The 23,952-nt window shown below is 46.1% G+C and overlaps 2 protein-coding genes across 2 annotated transcripts; both read right to left on the bottom strand.

The window, feature by feature from the left end:
• Nucleotides 1–246: 246 nt before the first annotated feature.
• LOC136508750 (uncharacterized) lies at nt 247–4,897 on the bottom strand. The gene is made up of 6 exons (XM_066503532.1): nt 4,540–4,897; nt 4,331–4,407; nt 4,186–4,222; nt 3,083–3,266; nt 1,438–1,852; nt 247–513 (listed from the first exon to the last, which is right to left on the bottom strand). The coding sequence occupies exons 1-6, from the start codon at nt 4,685–4,687 to the stop codon at nt 247–249; spliced, it is 1,128 nt and encodes a 375-aa protein (XP_066359629.1). The 5' UTR covers nt 4,688–4,897.
• Nucleotides 4,898–14,300: 9,403 nt separating this feature from the next.
• On the bottom strand, nt 14,301–17,855 carry LOC136508742 (NADH dehydrogenase [ubiquinone] 1 beta subcomplex subunit 7-like). The gene has a single exon (XM_066503522.1). The coding sequence runs from the start codon at nt 17,742–17,744 to the stop codon at nt 17,415–17,417; it is 330 nt and encodes a 109-aa protein (XP_066359619.1). The 5' UTR covers nt 17,745–17,855; the 3' UTR covers nt 14,301–17,414.
• Nucleotides 17,856–23,952: the final 6,097 nt, after the last annotated feature.

Genomic DNA, 23,952 nt, shown 5'->3' with positions numbered 1-23,952 from the left:
TTTTTTTTTTTGGAGGAAAACAAGATAGACCATCTGGCTCTTCCTAGTGGAAAAATGACTGATATTACACATGGGCTAAATGGACCAAGAGTTGCAACAACAACACCAGGCGAAAATTGTAGGAAACGCTACACCAAGAAGCTAGCCCGGCCCGCAAGGCCCAATATTAAGCTATTCCACTCACCAACTCGCATCATACCAACATGGGACGTGCAGCACGCACGCACACAGGTTAACTTGACGGGTCTAGAGCGTGGACAAGGACAGGTCGAGGCTGATCCGCCTCCCCGACGTCGCCGTCGGCGATAGCCGGCCGACCTCGTCGCCGCTACGGCTGGTTCTCGTGTCCAGCGCTAGGGACAGCGAAAGCGAGCAGTCGTCCTCGGAACCCGCCGACGACCAGGGATAGCCGACTTGTTGGGCCACGGTGGCCTTGCTCGGCGGTGTCTCGACGCCGCATGGGAGGCGCCGTGCCTCCGCCGAGCTGCGATGAGCGAGAGCCCTGCCGACCATCTGCATGATCACTTGGTTAGCATTGGATAAGTTAACTATTTTTTAATGAGGTAAGTTAAATACTTATATGAAATGCAATCAAAGTCAAATTTATATTAAATTTGTATTACTCTAATGATACTAGAAAATAGTGGTTCAACTTATGATTTAGAGACCGTGTCGTCCAAAACATATAAGTACATATGCAAACCGAAGGGAGCATGTATTATTTGTCTTAATAGAAGACCTGTTTATATTAAATATCTCCTATAATCTACAGTACCTATCTGGGTGGGATTCTGGGTTTTTTTGTACCAGATTCATCATAAAATCAATTTCTTAAAATTTATTGGGATGCAAACAAAGGCCTAGCATTGTGCACAAAAGGAAAAGGGCAACAGGCCTGAGTTCCAGTCCGGTCACTTCGGTACTTTTGCCTTTTTGTGCGATTGGAATCTGTTGAGGAGACGGTGCAACATCCCCCTAGCCCACACGAACGCACGAGGGGAGAGAGAGCGAGGGAGACTGTGCGAGAGAAAGGAATAAGAGAGCATGCACTGCCCTACTGCATGCAGTATGTACAGCGACCTAGCTAGGCCACGCCCACACGCCAGGACAAGAACCATCGAGCACTGCTGAAAAGAGAGAGAAGAATGCGATGCGATCCGTCGCGCCCACACACACTCGGTCACACGCCACCGGCCACGCCTATGCACTTGGCACTGCCCGCGGCGCAGAGGCGGAACAGGCAGGGGCGGCTGCATGCACTAGTGCGCTGGGACGATCCATGCGCTTTGTCCCCCTGCCGTGCCCTCTGAACACTCGCTTTCTCGATCATTTCTCAGCTGAGACCGCCTGTCCATCCTCGGCTCTCCGACGGAGCAAGGAGACACAGTGCATGCATGCTGATGCTGTGCAGTGCAGTGCAGTGGCAGCAGTGCATACCTCGAAAGGGTGGTCACGGCCGCAGCTGGGAGGAGGCGGCGGCGGCCCCGGCGCCACCACGAAGCCCAAGAATGTGAAGCGCTGCTTGCTGCTGGGAGGAGGAGCGTGTTCGCCGCCGTCTGCGCCGGGCCGCGCCAAGTGCTGCTTTATTCCCGGACCCCGGCCGGGCTCCACCATCTCCGCATGACGAGGTGGAGGCGGAGGAGGAGCGCCGGCAGCGGCAGCCACGCCCATGGCCGCTTGCATCATGCGCATGTAGTTGTCGTAGCCACCTGCTGCTGCGAGCGCGCAGCACAGGCCGCCGCTCGGTGACCCGTCGCACTCACATATTCCTGGGCCTGGGCCTCCTCGCTGCAGCAGGCTCTTGGGGCTCGCGCTCCCATCGATCCCGTCCCCCTCACGCCTCGTCTCCGCCCTGTTGTTTGCATTTGGTTGCATGCATACATACACGCAACACGCATGGTTAGTTCACATCGTGGCGCCTGCCGTACGTGGGAAAGAAAAGTTACTGGTAAAACAAGAAAGATGTTTGCACGCTCCAATCCCTGCACATTAGTTTGAAGCCAAAGATTTTTTACCATTGTTTCATGTCAGTGTATGATTTTGGAGACCATACAGAAGCTAGCTTACTCATCCATCTTTATGTACATTTTCAAGGTTGTGAAGGTGGGTATAGTAACCTTTTTTTTTTGCGAGGAAAGGTGGGTATAGTAACCTAATCAGTCAACATTAGCATATCCCTATAGTGCATTTCTTAAAGAAAAAAAAAACTTGATGAACACTCTGTAAATTAAAGCAAGATCATCTGGGAATGGGACTGGTGCTCTTGTCTTTTTACAGCATCAGATAGCTAGGTACGACTTTGGCCAATGTTTTATATTAAAATATATATTTATATAATGCCTAATAAAAGTATTTTTCAGGCAAATCTACACGCATACGACTTTCCCCCCATATAAAATATTTTAAGCTATCGATGACCAAAGTTTTATAAGCATGATCACTTCTTGGTCAAAGCCTTGGCCGGGTTTGTAGTTACTAAAAATAAGCTGAAACAAGCTGATTCAAAACTACTGTGTACCGGCTGGTTCTGGCTGGTTTCAGCTGATTCAATAGTGTTCTGTGAGAGAGAATAAGCTGAAACAAGCTGAAACTAACGGGCTGAAGATCTACAATGCATGCACCTACAGTGTACATGTTGACTACTAGTACTAAATTATACTATATATACAAAACGGAACAACCAACCAAGCTGGCATTTGTAGACAAACATTCCACAAGATCTTTCTTGGTATACATAAAAAAAAGTAGTGGTACTAACTATAACAGGCAATGCAAACATCTTGTCTCTTAGACTGTCCGTACGTGTCTCTCTTGTCAAAAGCAAATTATTTCAAGATACTGTCATTATTCCACTGGCATGCAGGAAGGATATTCCATTGGCTATTGTGCAACGTTATCTCAGGCAAAACTGAAAGAAAAGAAAAAGGAATGGGCAAAGCCCAAGGCAGGTCGTCTATAGAATCGTTTTGTCATTATTCACGACGCGAATGGCTGGCTGGCTCCATCCTGACGTGACTGATGAGCATATAGAGAGCACAAGCAGAATAGGAGAGAAAATGAGTAAAATATAAAAGGCAGTGACCTTTTCAGTTGCCGTTGGAACAGCGTCGCCTCCTTTCCAGGCTTTGGTGGCGAGTGGCAGATGCAGCAGGGGGGGGCATCGCACTCATGATCGCACTGCGGCTGTATATTGGTGCAGAGTTCCATATGCATGCCTCCTCCGTATACGTGCTCCTGATCCTGCATCCGGTGCACCTGCATCGTCCCTGATCACAGGATCGGCAAAAGAATAGGAAGAATGGCCGGGGTTAGCTTAGGTTTTGTTCTCTACTGGCTCTGAACTGATGGAGTACAGCAGCTGTATGTATATGCATGCATGGAGGATAAAGCATATCCGCTATTTTCGTTTGACTAAGTCATACTTTTTCAACCAACGAATAGTATTTTTTTTCATGACAAATAAGTCAACAGTACTTTTAGTTATGATTTATCAGCCAAATGAACGGGACAATCACTGCTCACTTCTGAGTACTCCTATCTAGCTACACATTGGATGTTGCCAAAGCTTACACACGCACACGCAAAAGAAGATGGCTGTCGAGAATCGTGCCATCCATGCACACATGCATGCATGAGTTGCTAGAAAGATCAGTTTTTTTTTTTCTTCTCTCCCGTGACTACAATCCCCTGGAAAAACAATTCCCTCCCTTTGGAACAAAGAGACAACAGCTTAGCTAGTACAGCCTTTTTTCATGACTATTAAATGATCAAGAGATATATTTTTTGGTCTTAATCACTTCTGAATCTGGTTAATTAGACTGTCATTAACTGATGCACATTCACTCACTTCATGGATTTATATTTTTTGAAAAAAAAACTCCTTATTTGTTTGGCGAGAAAGGCTGGACTCGTTAGGTATTTTCAGTGTCTCCCAACGGTTCGTACTGGAGGACCCAACAAGCTACAGGAGGGAAAAGAAAGGATACATGCTTTCTTTTCAGTTTTCCTAACGGTTCTGGAAACAAAGAAGAGCTGTGCCTAAACTACGCTCCGTTCGCTTTGCTGAAAAAATAAGTCAAAATATTGTTCTGGCTGATTTGTTGTGAGAGAAAAATACTGTTTCAATTGAAAAAAGAAGCTGAAAAATACGGATTATAAGAGAAACGAACAGGGGCCGGTATGTACCTTGCATTCCAAGATCATTTCTCATGTTCCTGTACATCTGCTTCGACATTCAGAAGAGAAAAAAAAACATATTCAGTCAGTAGTAGATAGGAGAAGGAAATGAAGAACATGATCCAATACCCTGAGAGAACTCCAGCTAGTGAACCTGCAGGTGGCTTTTGACATGAGATATGGTGAGTCCTCCCACTCCCATCAGCTGCAGAACTCGCTTCGGCGTAGCCTCTGCGAACACAGCATGCAGGTTCAGATCATGAGAAACGCATCCAATCCAAACGGGAGGAAGAGAGAGGAAACTAGGAGCAAGATAGAAGATGATCAGGCAAGCAGGAGAGGAGCATTCATGCAAGCACATACTGTCCTGGCCGCCGAGCTTGTGGATGGCGTGAACGAAGCAGTGGTGCAGATCGGGCGTCCATCTGAGGCGAGGCACCTTGGACCTGTTGTACTGCCTCACGCCCCCGCTCCTCTCCCTGCCGACCACCGTCGTCCTCACCATGGTCATCTCCCAGTCTCAGCTCCAAGCTACAACACGAAGAACCTGCCAGCAGCCGGCAGCCGGGGGCCGGCAGCTATATATTTGGTTGGATGCCCAGCCACTTCACATGCACGTTTATGCACATGAGTGACCATCCATCAGCCAGGCTAGCTAGCAAGCTCATATACTAAGCAGTGCCAGTGCAAGCGCAACACCTGCCTCTCTAACACTTTTGCCACTAGAAAGAGGAAGGAGAGGAGGGGACAGAGTAGAGAGAGAACGAATGAGAGTGGGCGAGCAGTGAGAAGTGTTAAATTTTGCTGTGTACTCTCTCCCCTCCTAGGCCAGAGTGCAGGGGGGAGAGATGGAGAGAGAGGGGAAGGAGTGCAGTGCAGCGGCGGGCAATGCAAGAGACAAAAGGTCGGAGACAAATGGGGTGTTTCAGATGCGGTCAGAGCATATGCCTGCTGTAGGAGGGGATAATTATGAGATTGGGGCAGAGCTGTTGACCCGAGTGGTGATGAAGACAGCCAGCAGCAGAGCATGCCAAGCTTCCCGCCAGGACGGCCCTCTGACATGCACCTGGCTTGTCCTCCTCCTCGCCCATCCCTATCCTCCTCCTCAGGCCTCAGCTTGCACTGCAACTGCATGCGTTGCTACATGTAGACAGACACCAAGAATTTGAATTTATTCAGTCATTCATCTCAGTGTGTGCACTGTTCTTGCTTGCTTCTCCCATCAGCTTCAGGAATCGTCAAGCTTGCTTAGTATTATTGCTAACCGTTCAGCTCCAGCAACTGAAAGTGATAAACCATGCATGATGACACCTGACTGCAACATGCATGCAGGCAAACGGCTTACAGCTTACTACTGATGAAGGAAATCAATCAATGGTAGTGAGCTAGCTTTGCATTGCGTAAATACAGGAGTGGAGTATCAACAGGAAACAAAGCATGTGTCCAATCAAAACAGCCAAGAAAAGCTCAATCTTGTCATGCACATCGGCCGGTCGTCTCATGCATGCATGCAAATCTGTACGAAGGAGTACCTGTGAAAATTCCTACTGCGTCTAGCTAGCTAGCAGCCCCCTGCATACCGTATGCTCTCCTTGAATGAAGAATAAAATAAAGGTGGTTGTAGGCGCCTGTTTAGTTCGTGGCTTCAAGGATTTGGCCTTTGAATTTGATCCAAAAGCTGATCGCAGATTTCTCCTTTTGCCTCGGGAGTACCAAAAGGCTATGAGCCATGCATAATTAAAGATGTTCTCTTGAAGCAAAATTGTCACATGATGGATGTAAGTAGTGTCAAGTATCAAGAACAGCATGATGCTGATGATGGCGATTAGGCGCTACTACTAGTGGTAACTAATATCACCTTAACCCCTGAGGATTGCACTGCACGCACAGATGTACACACGGACTGAATTTCTCTTTCAGATGGCTCTCGATCTCTGAGCGAATCCAGGGTTCCAGGGTACTTAAAGCTTAGAGAACATGTATATTAAGCGCGTGTTTAGTTGGAGGGAAAGTTGGAATTTGGCTATTGTAGCACTTTCGTTTTTATTTGACAAATAGTGTTCAATCATGGACTAACTAGGCTTAAAACGTTCGTCTCGTAATTTCCAACCAAACTGTGTAATTAGTTTTTTTTTCGTCTACATTTAATGCTCCATGCACGTATCGCAAGATTCGATGTAATGGCTACTGTAGCACTTTTTTGAAAATTGGGTGCCAACTAAACACGCGCTAAACCCTCAAGATCAGAATGGCAGAAGGCATGCAGATCATTATGCATGCATGCAGATCCAAGGAGAAGGGTCCGATCCGTCGAACCCGTAAGTTTTCAGAGGGAAATTATTTTTCCTGATCAAGCCGTGGCGGACTAAGGATGAAAACGGTACGGAAATATCCAGTACTGAACGTATCGTTTTCTATATTTAATCCGATCGAATTTGTATTTTCGGACAAATTCGAATTCGGTTCGAAATTCGAAACATCAAATTCAAAATCGGAACGAAAACGGTTTAGACATTTTTGCGACCGTTTTCTACTTTTCTACTTTTAATTCGGAATATCCCGAATTCGAAATTCGGTTTCGAAATTCGGTTTGAACCAAATTTGGCCCACTACATGTCCAACCTTAGAAAAATCATATCTTTTTCATACAATCTCGGATGAAGATGATTTTTATATAAAAATTGTAGCTCTCGACGAGATCTACAACTTTTTAGTTCTTAGTTTTTTCATTTGATGTCTTGAAGATATTCAAAAAAATTAAACAAAGTCAGTGATATATTAATCGCGTACAAGCGCTTGTTGCCTTAAAAAATCATATCTTCCTTACATCGTGTCGAATGAAGATACTTTTTAAGAAAATTGTAGGACTTGTTAATTATTATGTACTTGTTAATTGTTATGCACTTTGTCCTACGGGTCAATATTCCGTATTGATTTTTCGTATACCGACCGTGTTCGACATAATTTCGCTCGAATTAGTTCGTTTTCAAAAATTTTGATATTCCGTAAGTTCGTGTTTGTTTTCGTGTCCGGCTTTACCGCTTTCGTTTTCGTTTTCGTATTCAAATGTAGAAGTAGAAAACGGTTGAGAGGTTTTCCGACCGTTTTCATCCCTAGGCAGGACGCATCCTTGAGAAGTAGAATATACTCCCTCATTCCTAAAAGGATTGCCATCATAGATTTGGACTAAGTCAGAGGATTAATGGCACAGGAACAATCAGAGGATTAAAAGGCAGAAGCCTCTCAAATGAATCCTTTGAAGCTGAAGATGAGGAGGAGGTCCCCTACATGCCCGCGTTTGTATGCTGCATGCACGGACGCCATGCGGGCGCGGGCGGCCCGTCGATCCGACAGGCAAGATAGAGACCGAGCTTTTTTTTTTTTTTTTTTTTGCCCGTTCACGTGTCCTTAAACCTAGTTTGATCCGTTTCTTTTTTTCATCTAAAATAATATTTTTTTTCTCTTAAATTCCTCTAGCATTTCTCAAACTATCCAAATTTCTTCGAGCTAACAGGCCCTTTGCGCTAGCTGCTCATCCATGGCATGCGCCGGTCAAATCCCAGCCGCATTTGCCACGCTTGAGCGGAGGCAGCACGCAGCCCCACCGTACGTTCAAAGTCGATCGATCCTATAGATCCTCTCTTTCTTTCCTTGCCAGGTTTGTTCGACTTCTTTTTCCAGCTGAAACAGTATTTTTCTCTCACAACATTTCAGTCAGAACCGTGTTTTTTAGTCAAGATTCAGCAAGCCGAACGAACGGGGCATATAATCCTCTCTTTCTTTCCTTCTGCCGTCGTCCCCCGACCAGCATTCTTCAGTCTCGGATCTGGGTTAAAATGTGTTGATCAGACTTTGAATGTACAATCTGCACGCTTAAATTCCTGGAATGCTTATTCATATGAGCTATAGGATTATTGATATTTGTCAGTATTCGTAACATGGCCTGGAGCTCAATGGCATGCTTGTAATAGCACAAGGGAGAGGTATATGCATATGTAGTTCGATCGCATTCAGCCTTGCAGGGTTACTTATGTAAAGAGCAAAATTCACCGTCGGTCCTTCAACTTAGCAGACGGTGTCATCTAGGTCCCTGAACTTTTAAAGTGATATCTGTAGGTCTCTAAACTTGACCGACTGTGTCATCCTGATTCCTAAACTTTCAAGGTAATCACCGTAGATCTCTAAATTTGACGAGTGGTATCATCCCTATCCCTACTAGTAGCGACTAATATCGCCTTAACCCATGACCCTGAGGATTGCACTGCACGCACAGACGTGCACACACGACTGAATAATTTTATATCCATCCATTCAGATGGCTCTCGATTTCTCTGACCGAATCCAGGATTCCAGGGTACTTAAAGCTTAGTGAACATGTGTATATATATTAACCCCCAAGATCAGAATGGCAGAAGGCATGCAGATCATTATGCATACATGCAGATCCAAGGAGAAGGGTCCGATCCGTCGAACCCGTAAGTTTTCAGATGGAATTTATTTTTCTGATCACATCGTGGCAGGACGCATCATTGAGAAGTAGAATATACTCCCTCATTCCTAAAAGGATTGCCATCATAGATTTGGACTAAGTCAAAGGATTAATGACACAGGAACAATCAGAGGATTAAAAGGCAGAAACCTCTCAAATGAACCCTTGAAGCTGTAGATGACCAGGAGGACCCCTACATGCCCGCGTTTGTATGCATGCACGGACGCCATGCGGGCGCGGCCGGCCCGTCGATCCGGCGAGAGGCGAGATAGATACCGAGCTATCTTTTTGCTGCGCTAGCTGCTCATCCATGGCTTGCGCCGGTCAAATCCCAGCCGCATTTGCCACACCTCAGTGGCGGCAGCACGCAGCCCCACCGTATGTTCAAGTCGATCGATCCTATAGATCCTCTCTTTCTTTTCTTCTGTCGTCGTCCCCCGGCCGACCAGCATTCTTCAGTCTCGGTTAAAATGTTGATCAAACTTTGAATGTAGTCTACTTGTGGCTTGTTTCAGCTTATTCTCTCTCACAGAACACTATTAAAAAATCCAGAACCATCTAAAATCCACTGTTGAGGGCACCAGCCGAACACAGTGAGCGCTATAGGATTATTGGTATTCGTCAGTATTCGCAACATGGCGTGGAGCTCAATGTCTTGCTTGTAATAATAGCACAAGAGAGAGGGCTGCATGCAGTTCGATCGCATTCAGCCTTGCAGGGTTACTTCTGGTAAAAACTCTGCTATACGAGTATACGCAATGCAAATTGGTTTGGCACAATCTCACCCACAAGTTGGTTGAGATAAAAGCTGAATCAGGCACGTACTCTTTTTTCTTATAATAAAACACTTTATTAAAAACTCCAAAGATAATGATACATAGTCTTGGACGCACTACTTCCGCCTCTGCCTAACAACAAGCATACAGCTAATAAAACAAAATAGATCACACACACTCTATTAGTGGCTAATCCGTAGATCAGACCATCACCCATGTACCTAAGAGGAATTTTTTTACTGTAGCCACGGCTTCTAGAGGATGGACCAAGTACGGAGCCAGTGGAAAACTGCAAAGACAAACAAATGGATCAACAAGTAGTTGCAACCCCTAGCAACACTAGTGGTTTCACATCTTTGGCTAACCCTGTTAACCACCTACCGAACATATGTGACATGCAACGAGGCTGTGTTAGTCCAACAGCGAATTGAGTTGTGTTCCAAACGGCCCGTGCAACTCGGCATTCAAAAAACAAGTGTCTAGTTGTCTCATCTTTGTGACATAAGGAGCGTGCCTTCTTTCTTGCCGGTTGCACTTAACTAAATTATCTATGGCCAAAACAACTCCCATATATAGGTACCACAGAAAAAAACAATTTTAGTAGGGCTTTCATTTCCCACAAACTTATGCTTAAGTTGGGTACATAATATTGGATCATGGCTTGATAATGTGATTTCACCAAGAATTGACCGTTTGGGTGTAGATTCCAATAAAACACATCATGATCTTACGTCAATGTGGTAATAGATTATTCTAGGCTACTGACATTCTGACCAATGAGATCTCTAGGTTTGGAGGGAAGGAACTGAGGACACTTAAAATGGTGATGAATTTAGGTCTTGCTATGTTGTAATGGAAAGGGTGTTGATCCGTTAGTGTAGCATTACTCAACTACTTATCCTCCCAGAACTTCACCTAAGATCCATCTTTAATAATGAAGCATCTAAAGCGAATAAAGTCCTGCTTCACCTTCATAAGACTGGACTAAAAATGTACGTTCATCACCCTGACAAAAGACACGTACAGTGCCGAAAGCGTTGACAAGACGTGGATGCACGCGCGCACGCCGCACAGACATGCAGGTGCAGGGCCTGCGTAAAGGATCATGCATGCAGGGGCGCTGGCTGCCAAGGCTGGGACTGGGAGGGCATGATGAGCCGTATGATCCGCTTGTTTTCGCCTTGCATGCAATGATGTGTCTGCCGGTCTCCTGGGGACTTGAGCTACTAGCTTCATGCCATGCCATTGCCTTGTGCAGTGCTGCTCCCCTCCGGCCCGCCCTTCCCAGTCTTTTGCTGTTCCTGCTGTGTGCGTGTGTATGCGCGTTTGGAAGGAACACATGAGGATGCTGAGCGTCCATGCCGGTGCCGGCCTTCACCTCTCCTCTCTGCTGCCGCTGTGCTCATGCTGGCCTGCCTGCACTGGGCACTGGACACTGGGCGCACTGGACCAAGACCAGCAGATCGATCGGTTTGCATGCCGATTAACGGGCGCCGTTGCAGTGCAGTAGGCAGTAGCATCACTCCGCGTGGTGCGTGAACTGTGGCAACCAGCGGCGAATCTAGCCGAGAACATCAATGAATCATCGGAATCAACTTCATTACATGATACTTCCTCCGTCCCCAAAAGAATAAAATTCTAGAACATTGTCATGGTTTAGTACTTTAAGTTTGATCCATTATAGTTAAAAATATAAATATTTATAATATCAAATAAACATCATTAGATTAACTACGAAATGTATTTTTATAATAAATTAATTTAGAGTCATAAATATGAATACTATTTACTATAAACCTGTTCAAACGTGAAGCACTTTAACTGGCATGCATACCATAGTTACTTCCTTTACCGGACAGAGGTAGTATATGATTTTTCTTAAGCTACTATAGAATTTACAAATTTGGTCGAAGTCGACGGATCCAGATGAACTCCATATCCGCCTCTAGTCGGCCAGTACTGGTGTGGATGTGAATATACACCAATTTTTTTTCTCGAATACGCAAAAGATTTGGATATCTTTATAATTAAGGTAGAAATATTTGATACAAACAACGCGCTTCTGCAAGCGCCTTAGGAGGTATACAGGATTATAGTCGTGGGGTGGACCATCCTAGCATACAGATTTTGATATTACACAAATGGTAAACAACCAGAATAAGGGTAGTGACACAACCTAGGAAGAGGGTTTGCGCTTCCGCTGTGGTTGGCGCGACTCATTCTCCACGCTGTGGAAGAGCGCTTCGACGTTGGAAGCGTTGGGCTCGGCCTCGTAGAGCGCCTCGTAGGCCTTTTTCAACGATTCACTTGGTGTTGACAGACCCGTGAACAAACCCAAACGCTGCATGATTAAGATCTCACCTTGCTTGAAGCATATAGTATTTTAACTGATGATAGATAAGATATTAGCCGGTTTATTAGCTAAGGATCCAAACATAATCTCAAATGGAAATGCTGTGCCCCACCCGTTCATGGCCCGCGACACCAGCCCAACGGCCCAACAGTCATATCCTCTCTGACACTCGGACGCTTCCGTTCTCCAGAAGGCTTCCAACACTCAAACGCTCCCGTTCCGCAGCGCCGTGACCAAACTCCGCCGCGCCACCTCGGCGTTCTCCACGACATCCGAGTGCTCGCCAAGGCTGGCATCTCCACCGCGCCCGAGTGCGGCTGCCCATCTTCCTCCATTTCCATCGCGCCTCTAGCCCGTCGCGCCCTTCTCCAGCGTGCGGACGGCTTCTTCTCCACCAGAGCGATGACAGCTCGTGCTAAATCCGTCGCGGCCTTTGTCCACTGGACCTGTCGTTGCCTTCTCCACCGGAGTGGCGAGCTCTACACCGGTGAACTGCACACGCCGACGAGCCTCAATTTCCAAGCAGCAAGGAGATGTTACGATGAAAGCGCATGTTGCAAACGTATGTTTTAGACGTTTCATATGTTTCAGAGGTATGTTGCAAGTGTTCGTATCGTTGTTGCAAAAGTAGATCAAGATATTGCAAAAGTAGATCGGAATGTTGCATATGTTGCAATGGCTATGCACATATGTTTCAAGTGTATGTTATAAATGTTTTATGTGTATCAGACGTATGTTGTAAGTGTTTTGATCTGGATATTGCAAAAGTAGATCTGGATGTTGCATATACATGCATGTTGTAAGCACATGTTTCAAGTGTTTCGGGTGTTTCATACGTCTGTTGCAAGTGTTTCACTAGATGTTGCACATGTTTGCAATTGATTTTTAAGTGTTTTTAGGTATTTTTACAAGTGTTTCAGATGCATGTTTTAAGTGTTTCACCTGTCTTCTTTTGTATATTTCAATTGTTGCATCTGGATATTTTAAAGTAGATTGGATGTTGCACATGGGAAGCGCGTGGCGTGGGATGCGGCTGGTGGTGCGGGCGACATCCGAGGCAGCGCGGGCCCGCTGCTAGGGCGCTCTAGCAAGTCCCAATCTCAAATATTTTTTAGTAGCTAACTGTTAGCTGCATGAGATCCAAATACTTCCATAATAATCGACTTGCTAATTACTACTAGGGTACCTTATTTTCCTGTACGGTACATGCGTATAGCAGTGACCAAACGGATGAAGACTTGTAAGCAGGCAATAATATTAGTTCCTCTTCTCTCGATCCACCTCCGCATGACTTTTCTTGCCTGAGCCATTTGAGGATAAAAGTAAGAACAGTGATCATTCGTCAAAGTGGACGAATGTTTTCCTTGTCTCTGCCCCCAGTACAATCATAGCGTTGACTGCCAGCCCTTTCTGGCATGGCCGTTGTGCCGTCGCTGTCGTCGTTAGGAGACCAAGGATTGTTCGAGGGTCAAAGTTAATTAGTTGGATCCAAAAGCCACAATAACAAATCGTGCATGTACGTTCATGTAAAGTTGCAGTAAAGCGAGATCGAAGAGAGCATTTTGACGAACGGGAACAGACCGCATGCACGAAGGAGAAGACGAAGCACGACCGCAAGACCATGCGTAGCACGGTAACAGCACCGCCCTGTTCGCTGGTCTGAAACTGGCTGACTGTTCTGGCTGAATTGTTGTGAGAGGAAAACACTGTTCCTATTGAAAAAAATAGAAGCCGAACAAGGGTAAGCCGAACATAGATCTGTTTTTTTCCCACCGCTCAGCGGACACCGGAGGGAGGAGCATGATGGCACGGGGGGCGCGCGGAGGCCGGCCTGAGCGCAGCACAGCAGCGTCTCTGAGGCGAGAGGAATGGATACCAACGCAACGCAGGCTGGCATGCCGTGGTCCGCGCCCCACGACCATGATTCTGTCTCCCCCAATTTCGTCCCACGGTGGACCTGCCCAACACTACCTCCGTCCGTCCGTCCCTGTCTAGGGTTTAGCCGTTTAGGCGAGTACGACAGCTGCCTGCCTGATTGAGCCCCTGCCTGCACTGGACGGAATGTAATTGTAGCATAGGAGCTCACTGCTCAGCAGGTAGGGAGGAGGACCCATGCATGTGTTTCTCCGTGCCCATCATCATTCCCCTGCCCCCCGCACGGCCGCCGCAGCACCCATTCCCATCTCCCCCAACTCCAGCAAAGCCCAGCGGTGCCGCTACTACACGGCTAGGCCACGAACGTTGCACATGCATTGCTGCCTGCCTGGGTGCCTCTGCATCCTAGCGTAACTGGCCACCTGTAACAAGGAAAAGCAGCCGCGTGCATGCATGCCAGCCACGCGCGGTTGCTCATGCGCTGGCGCGGCGTAGCCGGCAGGCCGCACGGACCACTGCCCGTACTCTCCTCCTGCACGGCCTGCCTCATCGTCACGGGCAGCGCTTGGTAACCCTGCTACAGAGCCACAAAGTCAGAGATGCTCTCAAGCACCACAACTAACAAGGGAACTCAGGTTCAGACGCATGCTTATCGATGCACTAACACAACAGTACCACACAACGACGGCATGCCAGCCACAAGTTGCTGCAATTACCATGCCACAGTTGTTGGTTTTAGGCAGCAACCCAACCAAACAACCAAACAGAGGTGAGTCAGTCTACACCACGGATTGTATTCAAAACTTCAAGGCGCTATTCAGTCTTCGGTTATAGGACAAGAATGTTTCCTTATTCCATCATCACATTGAAACTTGAAGATGCCCATCGGGGAGAGAGGTCGGAGGGAAGAAGGCAACAGTTAACTTTATGCCAAATTCAAAACACATGTTTGTTCACACAACAAACATTCAGGATCCTTGCACAGCACAAAGCCTCTGCACGCTGCGATAGCCAGCAGACCTGCGCGTCCAAAACGAAGCCAGCTGGTTAATAGGACTGAACAATGAACATGAGCTACAGGGCAAAAAAAGTGAAATCAACATGAGTTTCCGGACAGGCACTACTGCCATCAGGGAAACAAAGACATAGCAAAATTGTCCCACAGCCACAGGTAACATGGTATAACGACCACCTAATAGGATGATGAGAAGATTTTTATTCCGACAAGCAAACCAAAGGGTCCATATCATCAAAGCCACGATGACCAGCCAATAAGAGACTAGGTGCAGGTGTACTACTGTCATTATTATTATGTCGTTTGTTTCATGTTGTCGGTTGTCACAGGCTGCAAATGGAATTATCAGACAAGACTGCAGAAAAGCTAACAAGATATGGTTTACAGTGGGAAGGTTGTGACCATATGATCCAGATCAGATAAAAAAGATTCCTTAAATATCACATCCGACGTGTTTCAAAAATCATGCATTGGATGCGCACAGAGTAAAACTGCAGGCTGACAGCAGCTATTGTTCACACAAGCACAGTTCCTATTCCCTGTCCCCTGGTTTCCACAACGATTGCTAATGTTAACCAGATCAGTTACTAACATCGTGCTGAGTTTGTATCCAGCCATAAGCAACACATGGAAAGCTAATAAAGAAATAGAACAAATAATTAGGTGTCACAGATGGAAATAAAAATTTACCGGCACTTATCCACTTAACAGGCCATATTATGCTTGTAACTGCAAACCCCATTGTAAAGTTCAACCAGTGGTTATCCTTTTCAGTGGAAATATCTGTGATCGGATACAATGCCCAAAAGCTTAAAAGTAAAATCTAAATTTCACTACAAGGTACCGTTTTCACTTCATTAAGGGGTTCCCCATCCAACAACTACAGGAACAATTGCAAGATAGTCAAGGCAAGCCCAATGGGCAACAGATGAACAGACCCGCCTGTAGCAGGCTAGCCCCATAGGCTAATAAATTTATGTTGCTTACATAGGAACAGTGATGTGGTAGCAGACACAGGGTATGCCTAGCAAAAATATCTCATATTTAATATGGTATATATAATTTGAACCCAGCAGAAGCTGACCCCAAGCAAGGATCAGGCGAGCGGAGGGATGGTCTGCAGACGGAAGTTGAACCTTTTTAGTTTGGACCTTAAAAATCTACCTAGTACTAATAATTTGGTCTAAATTTTAGGGTAGGCCTAGGCCTACGTGGCTTTTTAGTTTGGACCTTCAAATCTACCTAGTACTAATAAGGTCTAAATTTTAGGGTAGGCCTAGGCCTACGTGGCCTAAGACTGGGTCCGCCCATGGCGGTATATTGTATTCAAGGATCAGTTTGGTATTGCATTTTCCTGCTATAAAATGAACTCATAAGAACCAGATTAAATTGAAAGAACAGGGGTTTGTCGCAGAGTATTTAAGATCAAATGCTATAATGCACAAGCAGCGTGTTGAAGAGTTCAACTCTAAGGGTCTGGAAAATCTCTAACAATGAAGCTAAAAGGAGTTCTTTTGTTTCTTCATGTGGCATCCCCCTGAAAACGAGTATATTACCCCCACCGACCAAAAGACCTTACATTCTGGAAAGTACTGCAAAAGTGCAAAGTGGTGGTACCATAAAAAAAAATTTGTGGTATGAAATGGCAACTCCATTTCATTTAATCGATATGACACCTCAATATGTTATAAAATGAAACTTGGGCAAGTTCCTTCGAATTCAACATTGCCTGCAGCAACCTGTAGATATAGTTGAGAAATATTCTGCTTATTGGCATAGGTAAACTATGACATGTTTACCGTACAAGTTTTGATTAAATTTGATGCTTCACTGCAATGATGTGCTTGGAATGACATGCCTGCATAGCTAAATTAAATTGCTAGCTCTGTACATTGTCCGCTTTAATTGCACAAAGCTTCCGATATCAAAATTGGTTCAATAAACAAAAATCTAGGCCTTGCTAAACCACTGTTTCTTCCAGTGACCTGAGGAGCTACAAACCAGAATAGAGTTCTAGTTCTAATATCACCAAACAGTAATCTAGAATCTGTAACCAATTTGAGGTGGTTTGGGAGCCCTAAAAATTCAGGTCACAGGGCAGATATCATGAAGTTCCATTAAGCTTCCTACCAGCTAGACATGATCTCTGAAAATTTGCACTGTTGTGTACTCATGATACATGAACATCACAACTCAAAATATAAAAACCTATGGACTATACAACAGCATAATGGTTGGAACTGCAGCTAGCACTGGGCAGCAAAAAAAATCTGGACTGGTATGTGATGTTCATGTATATCAGTGGCTTGATTTTCATGTCGCAAATTCTTAATATTCGCAGCAAGCTAGCATCATGCTCCCAGGAATCAAGAGTCACATTTCTGTGTTCACCCTACCTAAATTAGCTCTACAAGTGCTACTCGGCTACAGCAGCTCCTGAAAACCCTAACCATTCAGTCAGGAGCTTAGTCTGGAATGTCTACAAATTAACTAATGTCCACGCCATAGCTGACGGATCACCCGCCCAATGTCGCTTCCCCTGACAAAAGGCCGCACGATTCGCCACTCACCCAATCGGAATCCCTAAGGACCCGAGACAATATGTGGCCTTCACATCCAAACCACGAACTCAGTCACAGCAGCCGAGCTAAATCCCGAAGAAAAGAAATTCAAAACGGCGTGACGGAGTCGGAGCTCACCTAAATCAAACGGAATCGGGCAGGGGCCGCATCAGGCGAGCTTTGCGGTGGCAGGGATGAGGCCAATGGAGGCGCCGCCCTTGACCTTGGCCTCCTGCGCCTCGCGGATCTTTTGCATCTTGAGCATCCGCTCCATGACGAGCTCGTACTCGCACTTCTCGTAGGCGTGGCGCTCGGGCTCGCACTTCCAGGGGAGGTAGAACTCAGCGACGCGGCACTTGTTGAGCGGGATGAGGAGGTGCGCGCACTGGTCGCGGTAGGCGAGCGGCACCCGGGCCTCCGCCATCTCCGCCTGCGTCGCGATCTGGGGCTTCGAGGAGCCGAGCTCCACGCCGGCCGCCGCCGCCGCCGCCGCCTCCATCTGTCACTCTCTCTCTCTCTCGACGGCGAGGTCGTCCCGTCGATGAATGGGTGAGGCGGGTTTGGTGTGGCTTGTGGACGGACGGGTGGACTGGATCTGGGGGCTTTGGGTATGGGCTGACTTGGGGCCTGCGGTGGCTTTTGGCCCTTCATTGTGCTGGAACGGCGGAGACGCATCAAACGGGTTTTGTTCCGGCCGGGCGTCTTTCCGTTTCCATTTCTGACGTAGCATTATGTTATTATTATTATTAATTATTTCCTCCGTTCTAAATTATAATTTATTTGACTTTTATTGACCTCAAGTTTGACCGCTCATCTTATTCAAAAAATTTGTGCAAACATAGTCAAATTTAAGTCATTTTTGAAGAACTTTTGTTAATAAAGCAAGCCACAACAAAGCAAATGATATTTAGCACAAATTTTTGAATAAAACAAATGGTCAAACTTAGGATAAAAAAAGTCAAACGTACAATAATTTGGAATGGATTTAGTGTTACTGAGCAGTTTATAAGAGAAACTAATATCATGACTCGCGAGGCTAGCTTTTGATTGGCGTAGCTAGGTTCCTTCTAGTTGGCATTATTAGGATAGTCTCAATGGGGTTTTATGAGAGTTTTAGGAACAGAGCTCTTGCATGGCAAGTTATGGCGCTCGCTATACCTTGAATTCGCAGAAAAATTTTCCCCCGAAACGCTCTATACCATGGATATATTAAGGGAGATGAAGTTTCACTGTTATAAACTCTCAGCTAGCAGGCTAGAGGAAGAACAATAGCGACTCGACTATTACCTGGACGTTCTCTTGGGCTATTGACCTATTGCTGCTTTTGGGCTGCTACCTTATTTAATTGAATGACTTAACTTGTATCTTTCTATTTATTCTAAACTATTTTTACTGATATAGTAGGTGACGATCATGATATGTTATATGTGTATAAACTAAGATACTGAGAAATCTTTGATATCTATGTTATCGATTTCGCCATACCTTAATTTTTTTCCGTCCTCCGCCACTAGAGAGTTTCATGAGCATTAGATAAGTTGATATGGCATGGTATTGATGTAAAGATATGTTAAAAGTTTGATGGGATGAAATTAGTTTCATTTTTATGAAACTCTACGAAACTTGTATATATTGTTTCTAACACATAGGAGTCCTGAGAACAGTGAGATAAAACCTCTAATGAGACTGGCCTTAGATGCGAAGAAATACTTCTATTTTAAATTATACAAGTTATTTTAGATTTATTCTAAATCAAACGAGTCTAAGTGTCTAGCTTTGATCAACTTTATATTAATAAAATATATAAGATATAATAAATCGGTGTTAGAATATGTTTTACGGTATACCTATTGAAACTTGTTTGATGTTGTTGAGGCTGATAAATATTTTTTCATAAACTAAATCAAAATAAAAATATCTACGATAAAGCTAAAATGACTAATAGTTTAAAACGAAGAGAGTATCATTTTTCTTTAACATCCTTTAGAACTTTTAGATAGTGTCGGTGCAGAAAGTGACCAACACTGTAAATATTTATAGTTTTGACGTACGTTGTGATCGGAGATGGCCTAGCACTCAATGCACAGGGTTTATACTGGTTCAGGCAATGTGCCCTACGTCCTGTTTGAGTTGGTCGGTTACTTTCTCCATCCGTTTCCTGGTCCTTACCGAGAGGGCGTTCCCGGTCGGTTGGTCCTAGTCGGCTCTGACCGCGCCAGTCGGAGAAAAGCAGTGAGCAGGGGTTTGGCGCATCCCCGGTCGGAGATGCGGGTCGGAGTCAGAAGCGGTGTTTGGCCAGGCTTTCCGGTCGGAGAGGTCGTCTGGAGGCAGGCTGGAGACCGAAGCGAGCGCTCCGATCAGAGAGGCGGGCCAGAGTCGGAAGTGGGTGCCATTCCTCCTCGGCCAGGTCTTTCAGTCGGAGATGGGATCGCCCCTCTATCCTATCGTTTCGGTACTTGGGCCGGCCCATGAGTTGCGCGTTGTCCGCTTGGGCCAAGCCTTTGTTGAGAAGCCGGTCTGCGAGGGACCCTGGGTTTATAAACCCGACAGGAGCCTCCGAGCCTCCGGAGATTCAGGTAGAATCGTCTAGGGGATTTTTGTCCCAACGGCGGGTGCGCGCGAGCGCACTCGCGGGTGTAGCGCCCGAGCCCCCGAGTGATTTGGGCATAATAGTCTGGGGTTTTTTTGTGTTGCCAGCTGGGGAATTTTTTGTTTTTTCAGCAGAAGCGCACGAGCGCACTCGCGGGTGTAGCCCTCGAGCCCCAGACGATTCGAGCAGAATCGTTTGGGGGTTCTGTCAGTGGGCATGTGTGCGTGTTTTTAGTTGAGACGGAGTTGTCAACCAAGGCGTTGTTGCGCAGTCGAGGCGGTTAGTTTTAGGGATCGGACGAGACGGAGCTCGCGGATCCTAGCGTCGGTGCGCGCCGTGGGATCGGGCAAGTCGGAGTCATGGATCCTGGCGTCGGTGCAGCCCGTGTAGCCGAGATAGTTAGTTTAGGGATCGGACAAGATGGAGCTCGTAGAACCTAACATCGGTGCGCGCCATGGGATCAAGTGAGTCGGAGTCATGGATCCCGATGGGGCAAGTTTGGGGTCACAGACCTAGGTGTTTTTGGTGTGCAATCGAGGCATAGCCGAGGGATGGGGCGAGTTTGGGGTCGCAGACCCAGGTGTTTGGGTGTCTTGAGCCCCCGAGCCCCGTTGGGCTTTGGTAGGGTCGGTTTGAGTTGTGTGCGTTACCCCGTCCTCAATTTCTCACAACCAGAGGGGCTAAGCTTTATCACTTGCTTCGATCGCCCAGGCTTGAGTGACACGCTCGGTGAGCTCACTAACGGGTATGATCGAGTGGAATCGGGTCCGTCGTTCATGACGAGGTCAGCATAGCCCTCTTGTGACATTCCACTGCTCCTTTACCTGCAACCCGGCAGATGCCTAGGTCGTTCCGAAGACTGACCCAGGTGGCCTGCTGGCCTCCCCTCGATGGAGATTCTGTGGGCTTGGCGAGAGGTTTAGGATCGAATAAGAAGGTTGAGATGACCCTATCTTCTTTGGGGCAGACTGGGCGAGGGTCGCACGGGGCTCATCTATGTTTTCTCCCCTAGCTCTGTTTGACATGGGGTGGCCTTGAGCCCTTCATGGGCCGACCTTCAAACCTTGGTTGGTCGTTGCTCATGTTGAATGAGGCAACTGTCGCTTCGTGATGCAATACGGAGCATTGTGATGCATTTCGCCGCATGTGCGATGCTTTAGTTCCTGAGCCCCTAGGCAATTTAGGGCCCGAATCATCCGAGGGGCACAAGCGTATGGAATGAATGCGTGTATGGTTGTATGAAATGATTATAAAGAAATAGTGGGGGTCAATAGTGTTACCTTGATGACTCGAGTGACGGGGTTTGAAGAGCTCCAATCGGAAATGTCTGATCAGGACCCATGCTCGTCGTTCGTGATGGAGTCAGCATGTCCTACATGGGGCATCCCTTTGCTCCTTACATGTCTCTCGGTGTTTTCCTGAGCCGTTCGATCAACTTAGGAAGCCCGATGATTTCTCTTGGCAAAGATCCTGTTGTTTTGGGTTTTTTCAAGTTCCGCCTGGGGAGACGGAGAGCTACCTGCGTGTGGTGGCACTTTGGTTCTTGCACCTGGCGTGCGGTAGTGGTGGGCCATACCCAAGAGATGTCCCGTCTGATTAGGTGTCGTTCCATCGAGTAGGGTGCGTCTTGTAACACCCTAGGTGTTTAGGCTTCCACTAAATTGCATGTCATTTCATAAACATGTGCATTATCCATGTCATCATTGCCATTATCATTGAAACATACATATGCAACATTTTAAATTGTATGTGTTTCATGCTTGATTGCTTAGAGTGGTAGTAGTGCAACATGTGAATGCAACATGAAACTCTCATACCTTGAAACATGGCAATATGGTAGTAATGTGCCAAGTATAAAATAATCACAAAGTCATGAAACATGCGAAACATTTCATTGCAACATTGGGTAAATTACTGGTTTTGATTATTTCATCACATGTGATCAATTGAAATGGTATAACAATTGTGTAAAGTGGTTGATCATGGTCTAATACACCTTAACTACACTTAGAGTAATTGTTTGGACATTGTTCATGTAGGTCAAAATGACAAAATTTCCTTTGAATGGAGGTTTGACTTGAAATGAACCCTAGAGTGCCATTGTTTGACTGATTCAAAAGACCAGCTTAGAGACTTTGCATGGCTGTGCACTCTTTACCAAAGTTATAGCTAATTTATCAAGGAACAAAAGTTGTTTTATGGCCAACTCATGAAAATGTGTGGAACATGGTCAAACATGGCCCACAAGTTAGAATTTCAGATTGATTTCATACTTAGAAATTTTCCTAAGTCTTTATGTGTTTTGCAGTTTCGTGTACCCAACTATTTCACCTTGTATCTCCCTAATAGAACCAAACTAGCTCGAGCTCTAATAACAAGAGTTGTAGTTCACATATAGATGATCAACTTTGTTAACTATGGCATAGTCTAGAACGTCATGGTTTAGGAGCAATTAGCCGTCTAACTCGCTCTGTCAGTCACCTTCGATGATCACTGAATCGCTGTTTTCAGAAATCGGTCAGTGACCGTCATGGCTGACTGGCTCAGGCGACGTTCGCCGCGTGGCATTCATGCGCTGCCAAGGTCACCACGTTGCGCGTTCGCGCTCCTGAAGAGGGCCAGTGCCTGCTGAACGCGCTCGCCGCTCCATTTCTCCCTCTCGCCTTCCCCGCGCACAGCGCCGTGTTCACAGCAGCCGCCCGCCATTGCCGATCGAGCATCGCCACCACCATGCGTGCACGCCACCATGAAAATGTGTTGCCCCATCTGCCTATAGCCTCGTCGTGATCCCCTCTGCCACCCCCACCCCTCAGCCAGGTCGATTGTGCCGTGGTAAGGACGAATTCGTCATTCCCTTCCACCGCCGCCGTGGCTGTTCTCATCGGAGATGACGCTCCGCGCGGCCAGCTCTCCTCGCGCCATTGCCATCCCTCCTCTACCTTGAGCTAGGTCCAGTGCACCCTACTGAAGCCCGTAGAGCCACTCGTTAGGGCTGCGACGCCGTAGCGTCGTCGGAGCTGGCCGTGGAGTGACCGAGCGCCGCCGTGGCCATCGCCACCCCCCTAGTTGCATCAATAGCTGCAAATAAGGGTTTCCCTAGGTCCGCTAGGATGAGGCGAGCATGTAGACACCCTTGCCTTCACTGGAGAAGCTACCGGCGACGAGCTTCACCGCCGTCTCCTCCTCCTCCCCTGCCTGTCTCGCTGTCATGCGGACCCGGCTGTCAGCCACCGTGGCTGAGGCGGGAGCCTAGCGTGGGCCGCACCGCATCTTGGGCCGCGCCTATATGCTTCGTGGGCCGCTGTTCCTTCGGGCCGGCCCAACTGTGGTTGAGTTTTGTTTCCTTATTTGTTTTGTTTTATTATTTCCCAGATTTGTATTGATATTCAAAAATCTGTATTTCTTAGTATATAGATCCAAATGCTATGGTTCTAATTTTGTTGAGCTCCTAGTATTGTCTAGTATTTAATAAAAATATTATATGAGCACACGTTTTAGAAATTCTGGATGAATTAAATAGGACTTTGAAATGTGTTTTTGGATACATGCAAACTTGTTTGAATTTTATCTTGAGTTTCTGTGGTCCAAAAATTATGAAATTTTGTGGGTAATCTGTTATTACTTAGTAGAAGCTCTGGTTAAAATTTCAGAGCTAGTGCATGAGTAGTTTTTAAGTTATAGAAATTCCTTTTATTAATGGATGGATCTTGTGTGAATTTTCATAATTTTTCTATAGATCCAGTATAGGTAAAATTTGGTGAGTAAGGTTCTTATGCTAGAATGATGCTAGGAAAAATGTGAAATCTGTTGCTTGACACTTTTCATTAGGGTTTCCTAATTATGCTCAAATTAGACATGTCATCTGTTATTTTGGATACAACAAGTTATGTTTGCCCAATGGCTTTGAAATTTTTATGGTAGTCTATGTGCAGCATGAGATAGCTACTGTAATTTTTGTAGATGTTTATGAATAGTTTTACTATATATTGCTTAAATCACCTAATTAACTAAATAAATTGGAAAAGGATATTAAATAATTTATTTAGAAGTTGGCACTATACTTTCTGATGTTTCTTAGGTATGAAAAACAATTTGGTAAACTTGGTTTGATCAAATT

The sequence above is a fragment of the Miscanthus floridulus genome, chromosome 1 (assembly GCF_019320115.1).
Source record: "Miscanthus floridulus cultivar M001 chromosome 1, ASM1932011v1, whole genome shotgun sequence".
Taxonomy (NCBI): Eukaryota; Viridiplantae; Streptophyta; class Magnoliopsida; order Poales; family Poaceae; genus Miscanthus; species Miscanthus floridulus.
Note: the sequence above shows the minus strand (reverse complement) of the source record. Positions and strands in the feature narration are given on the sequence as shown.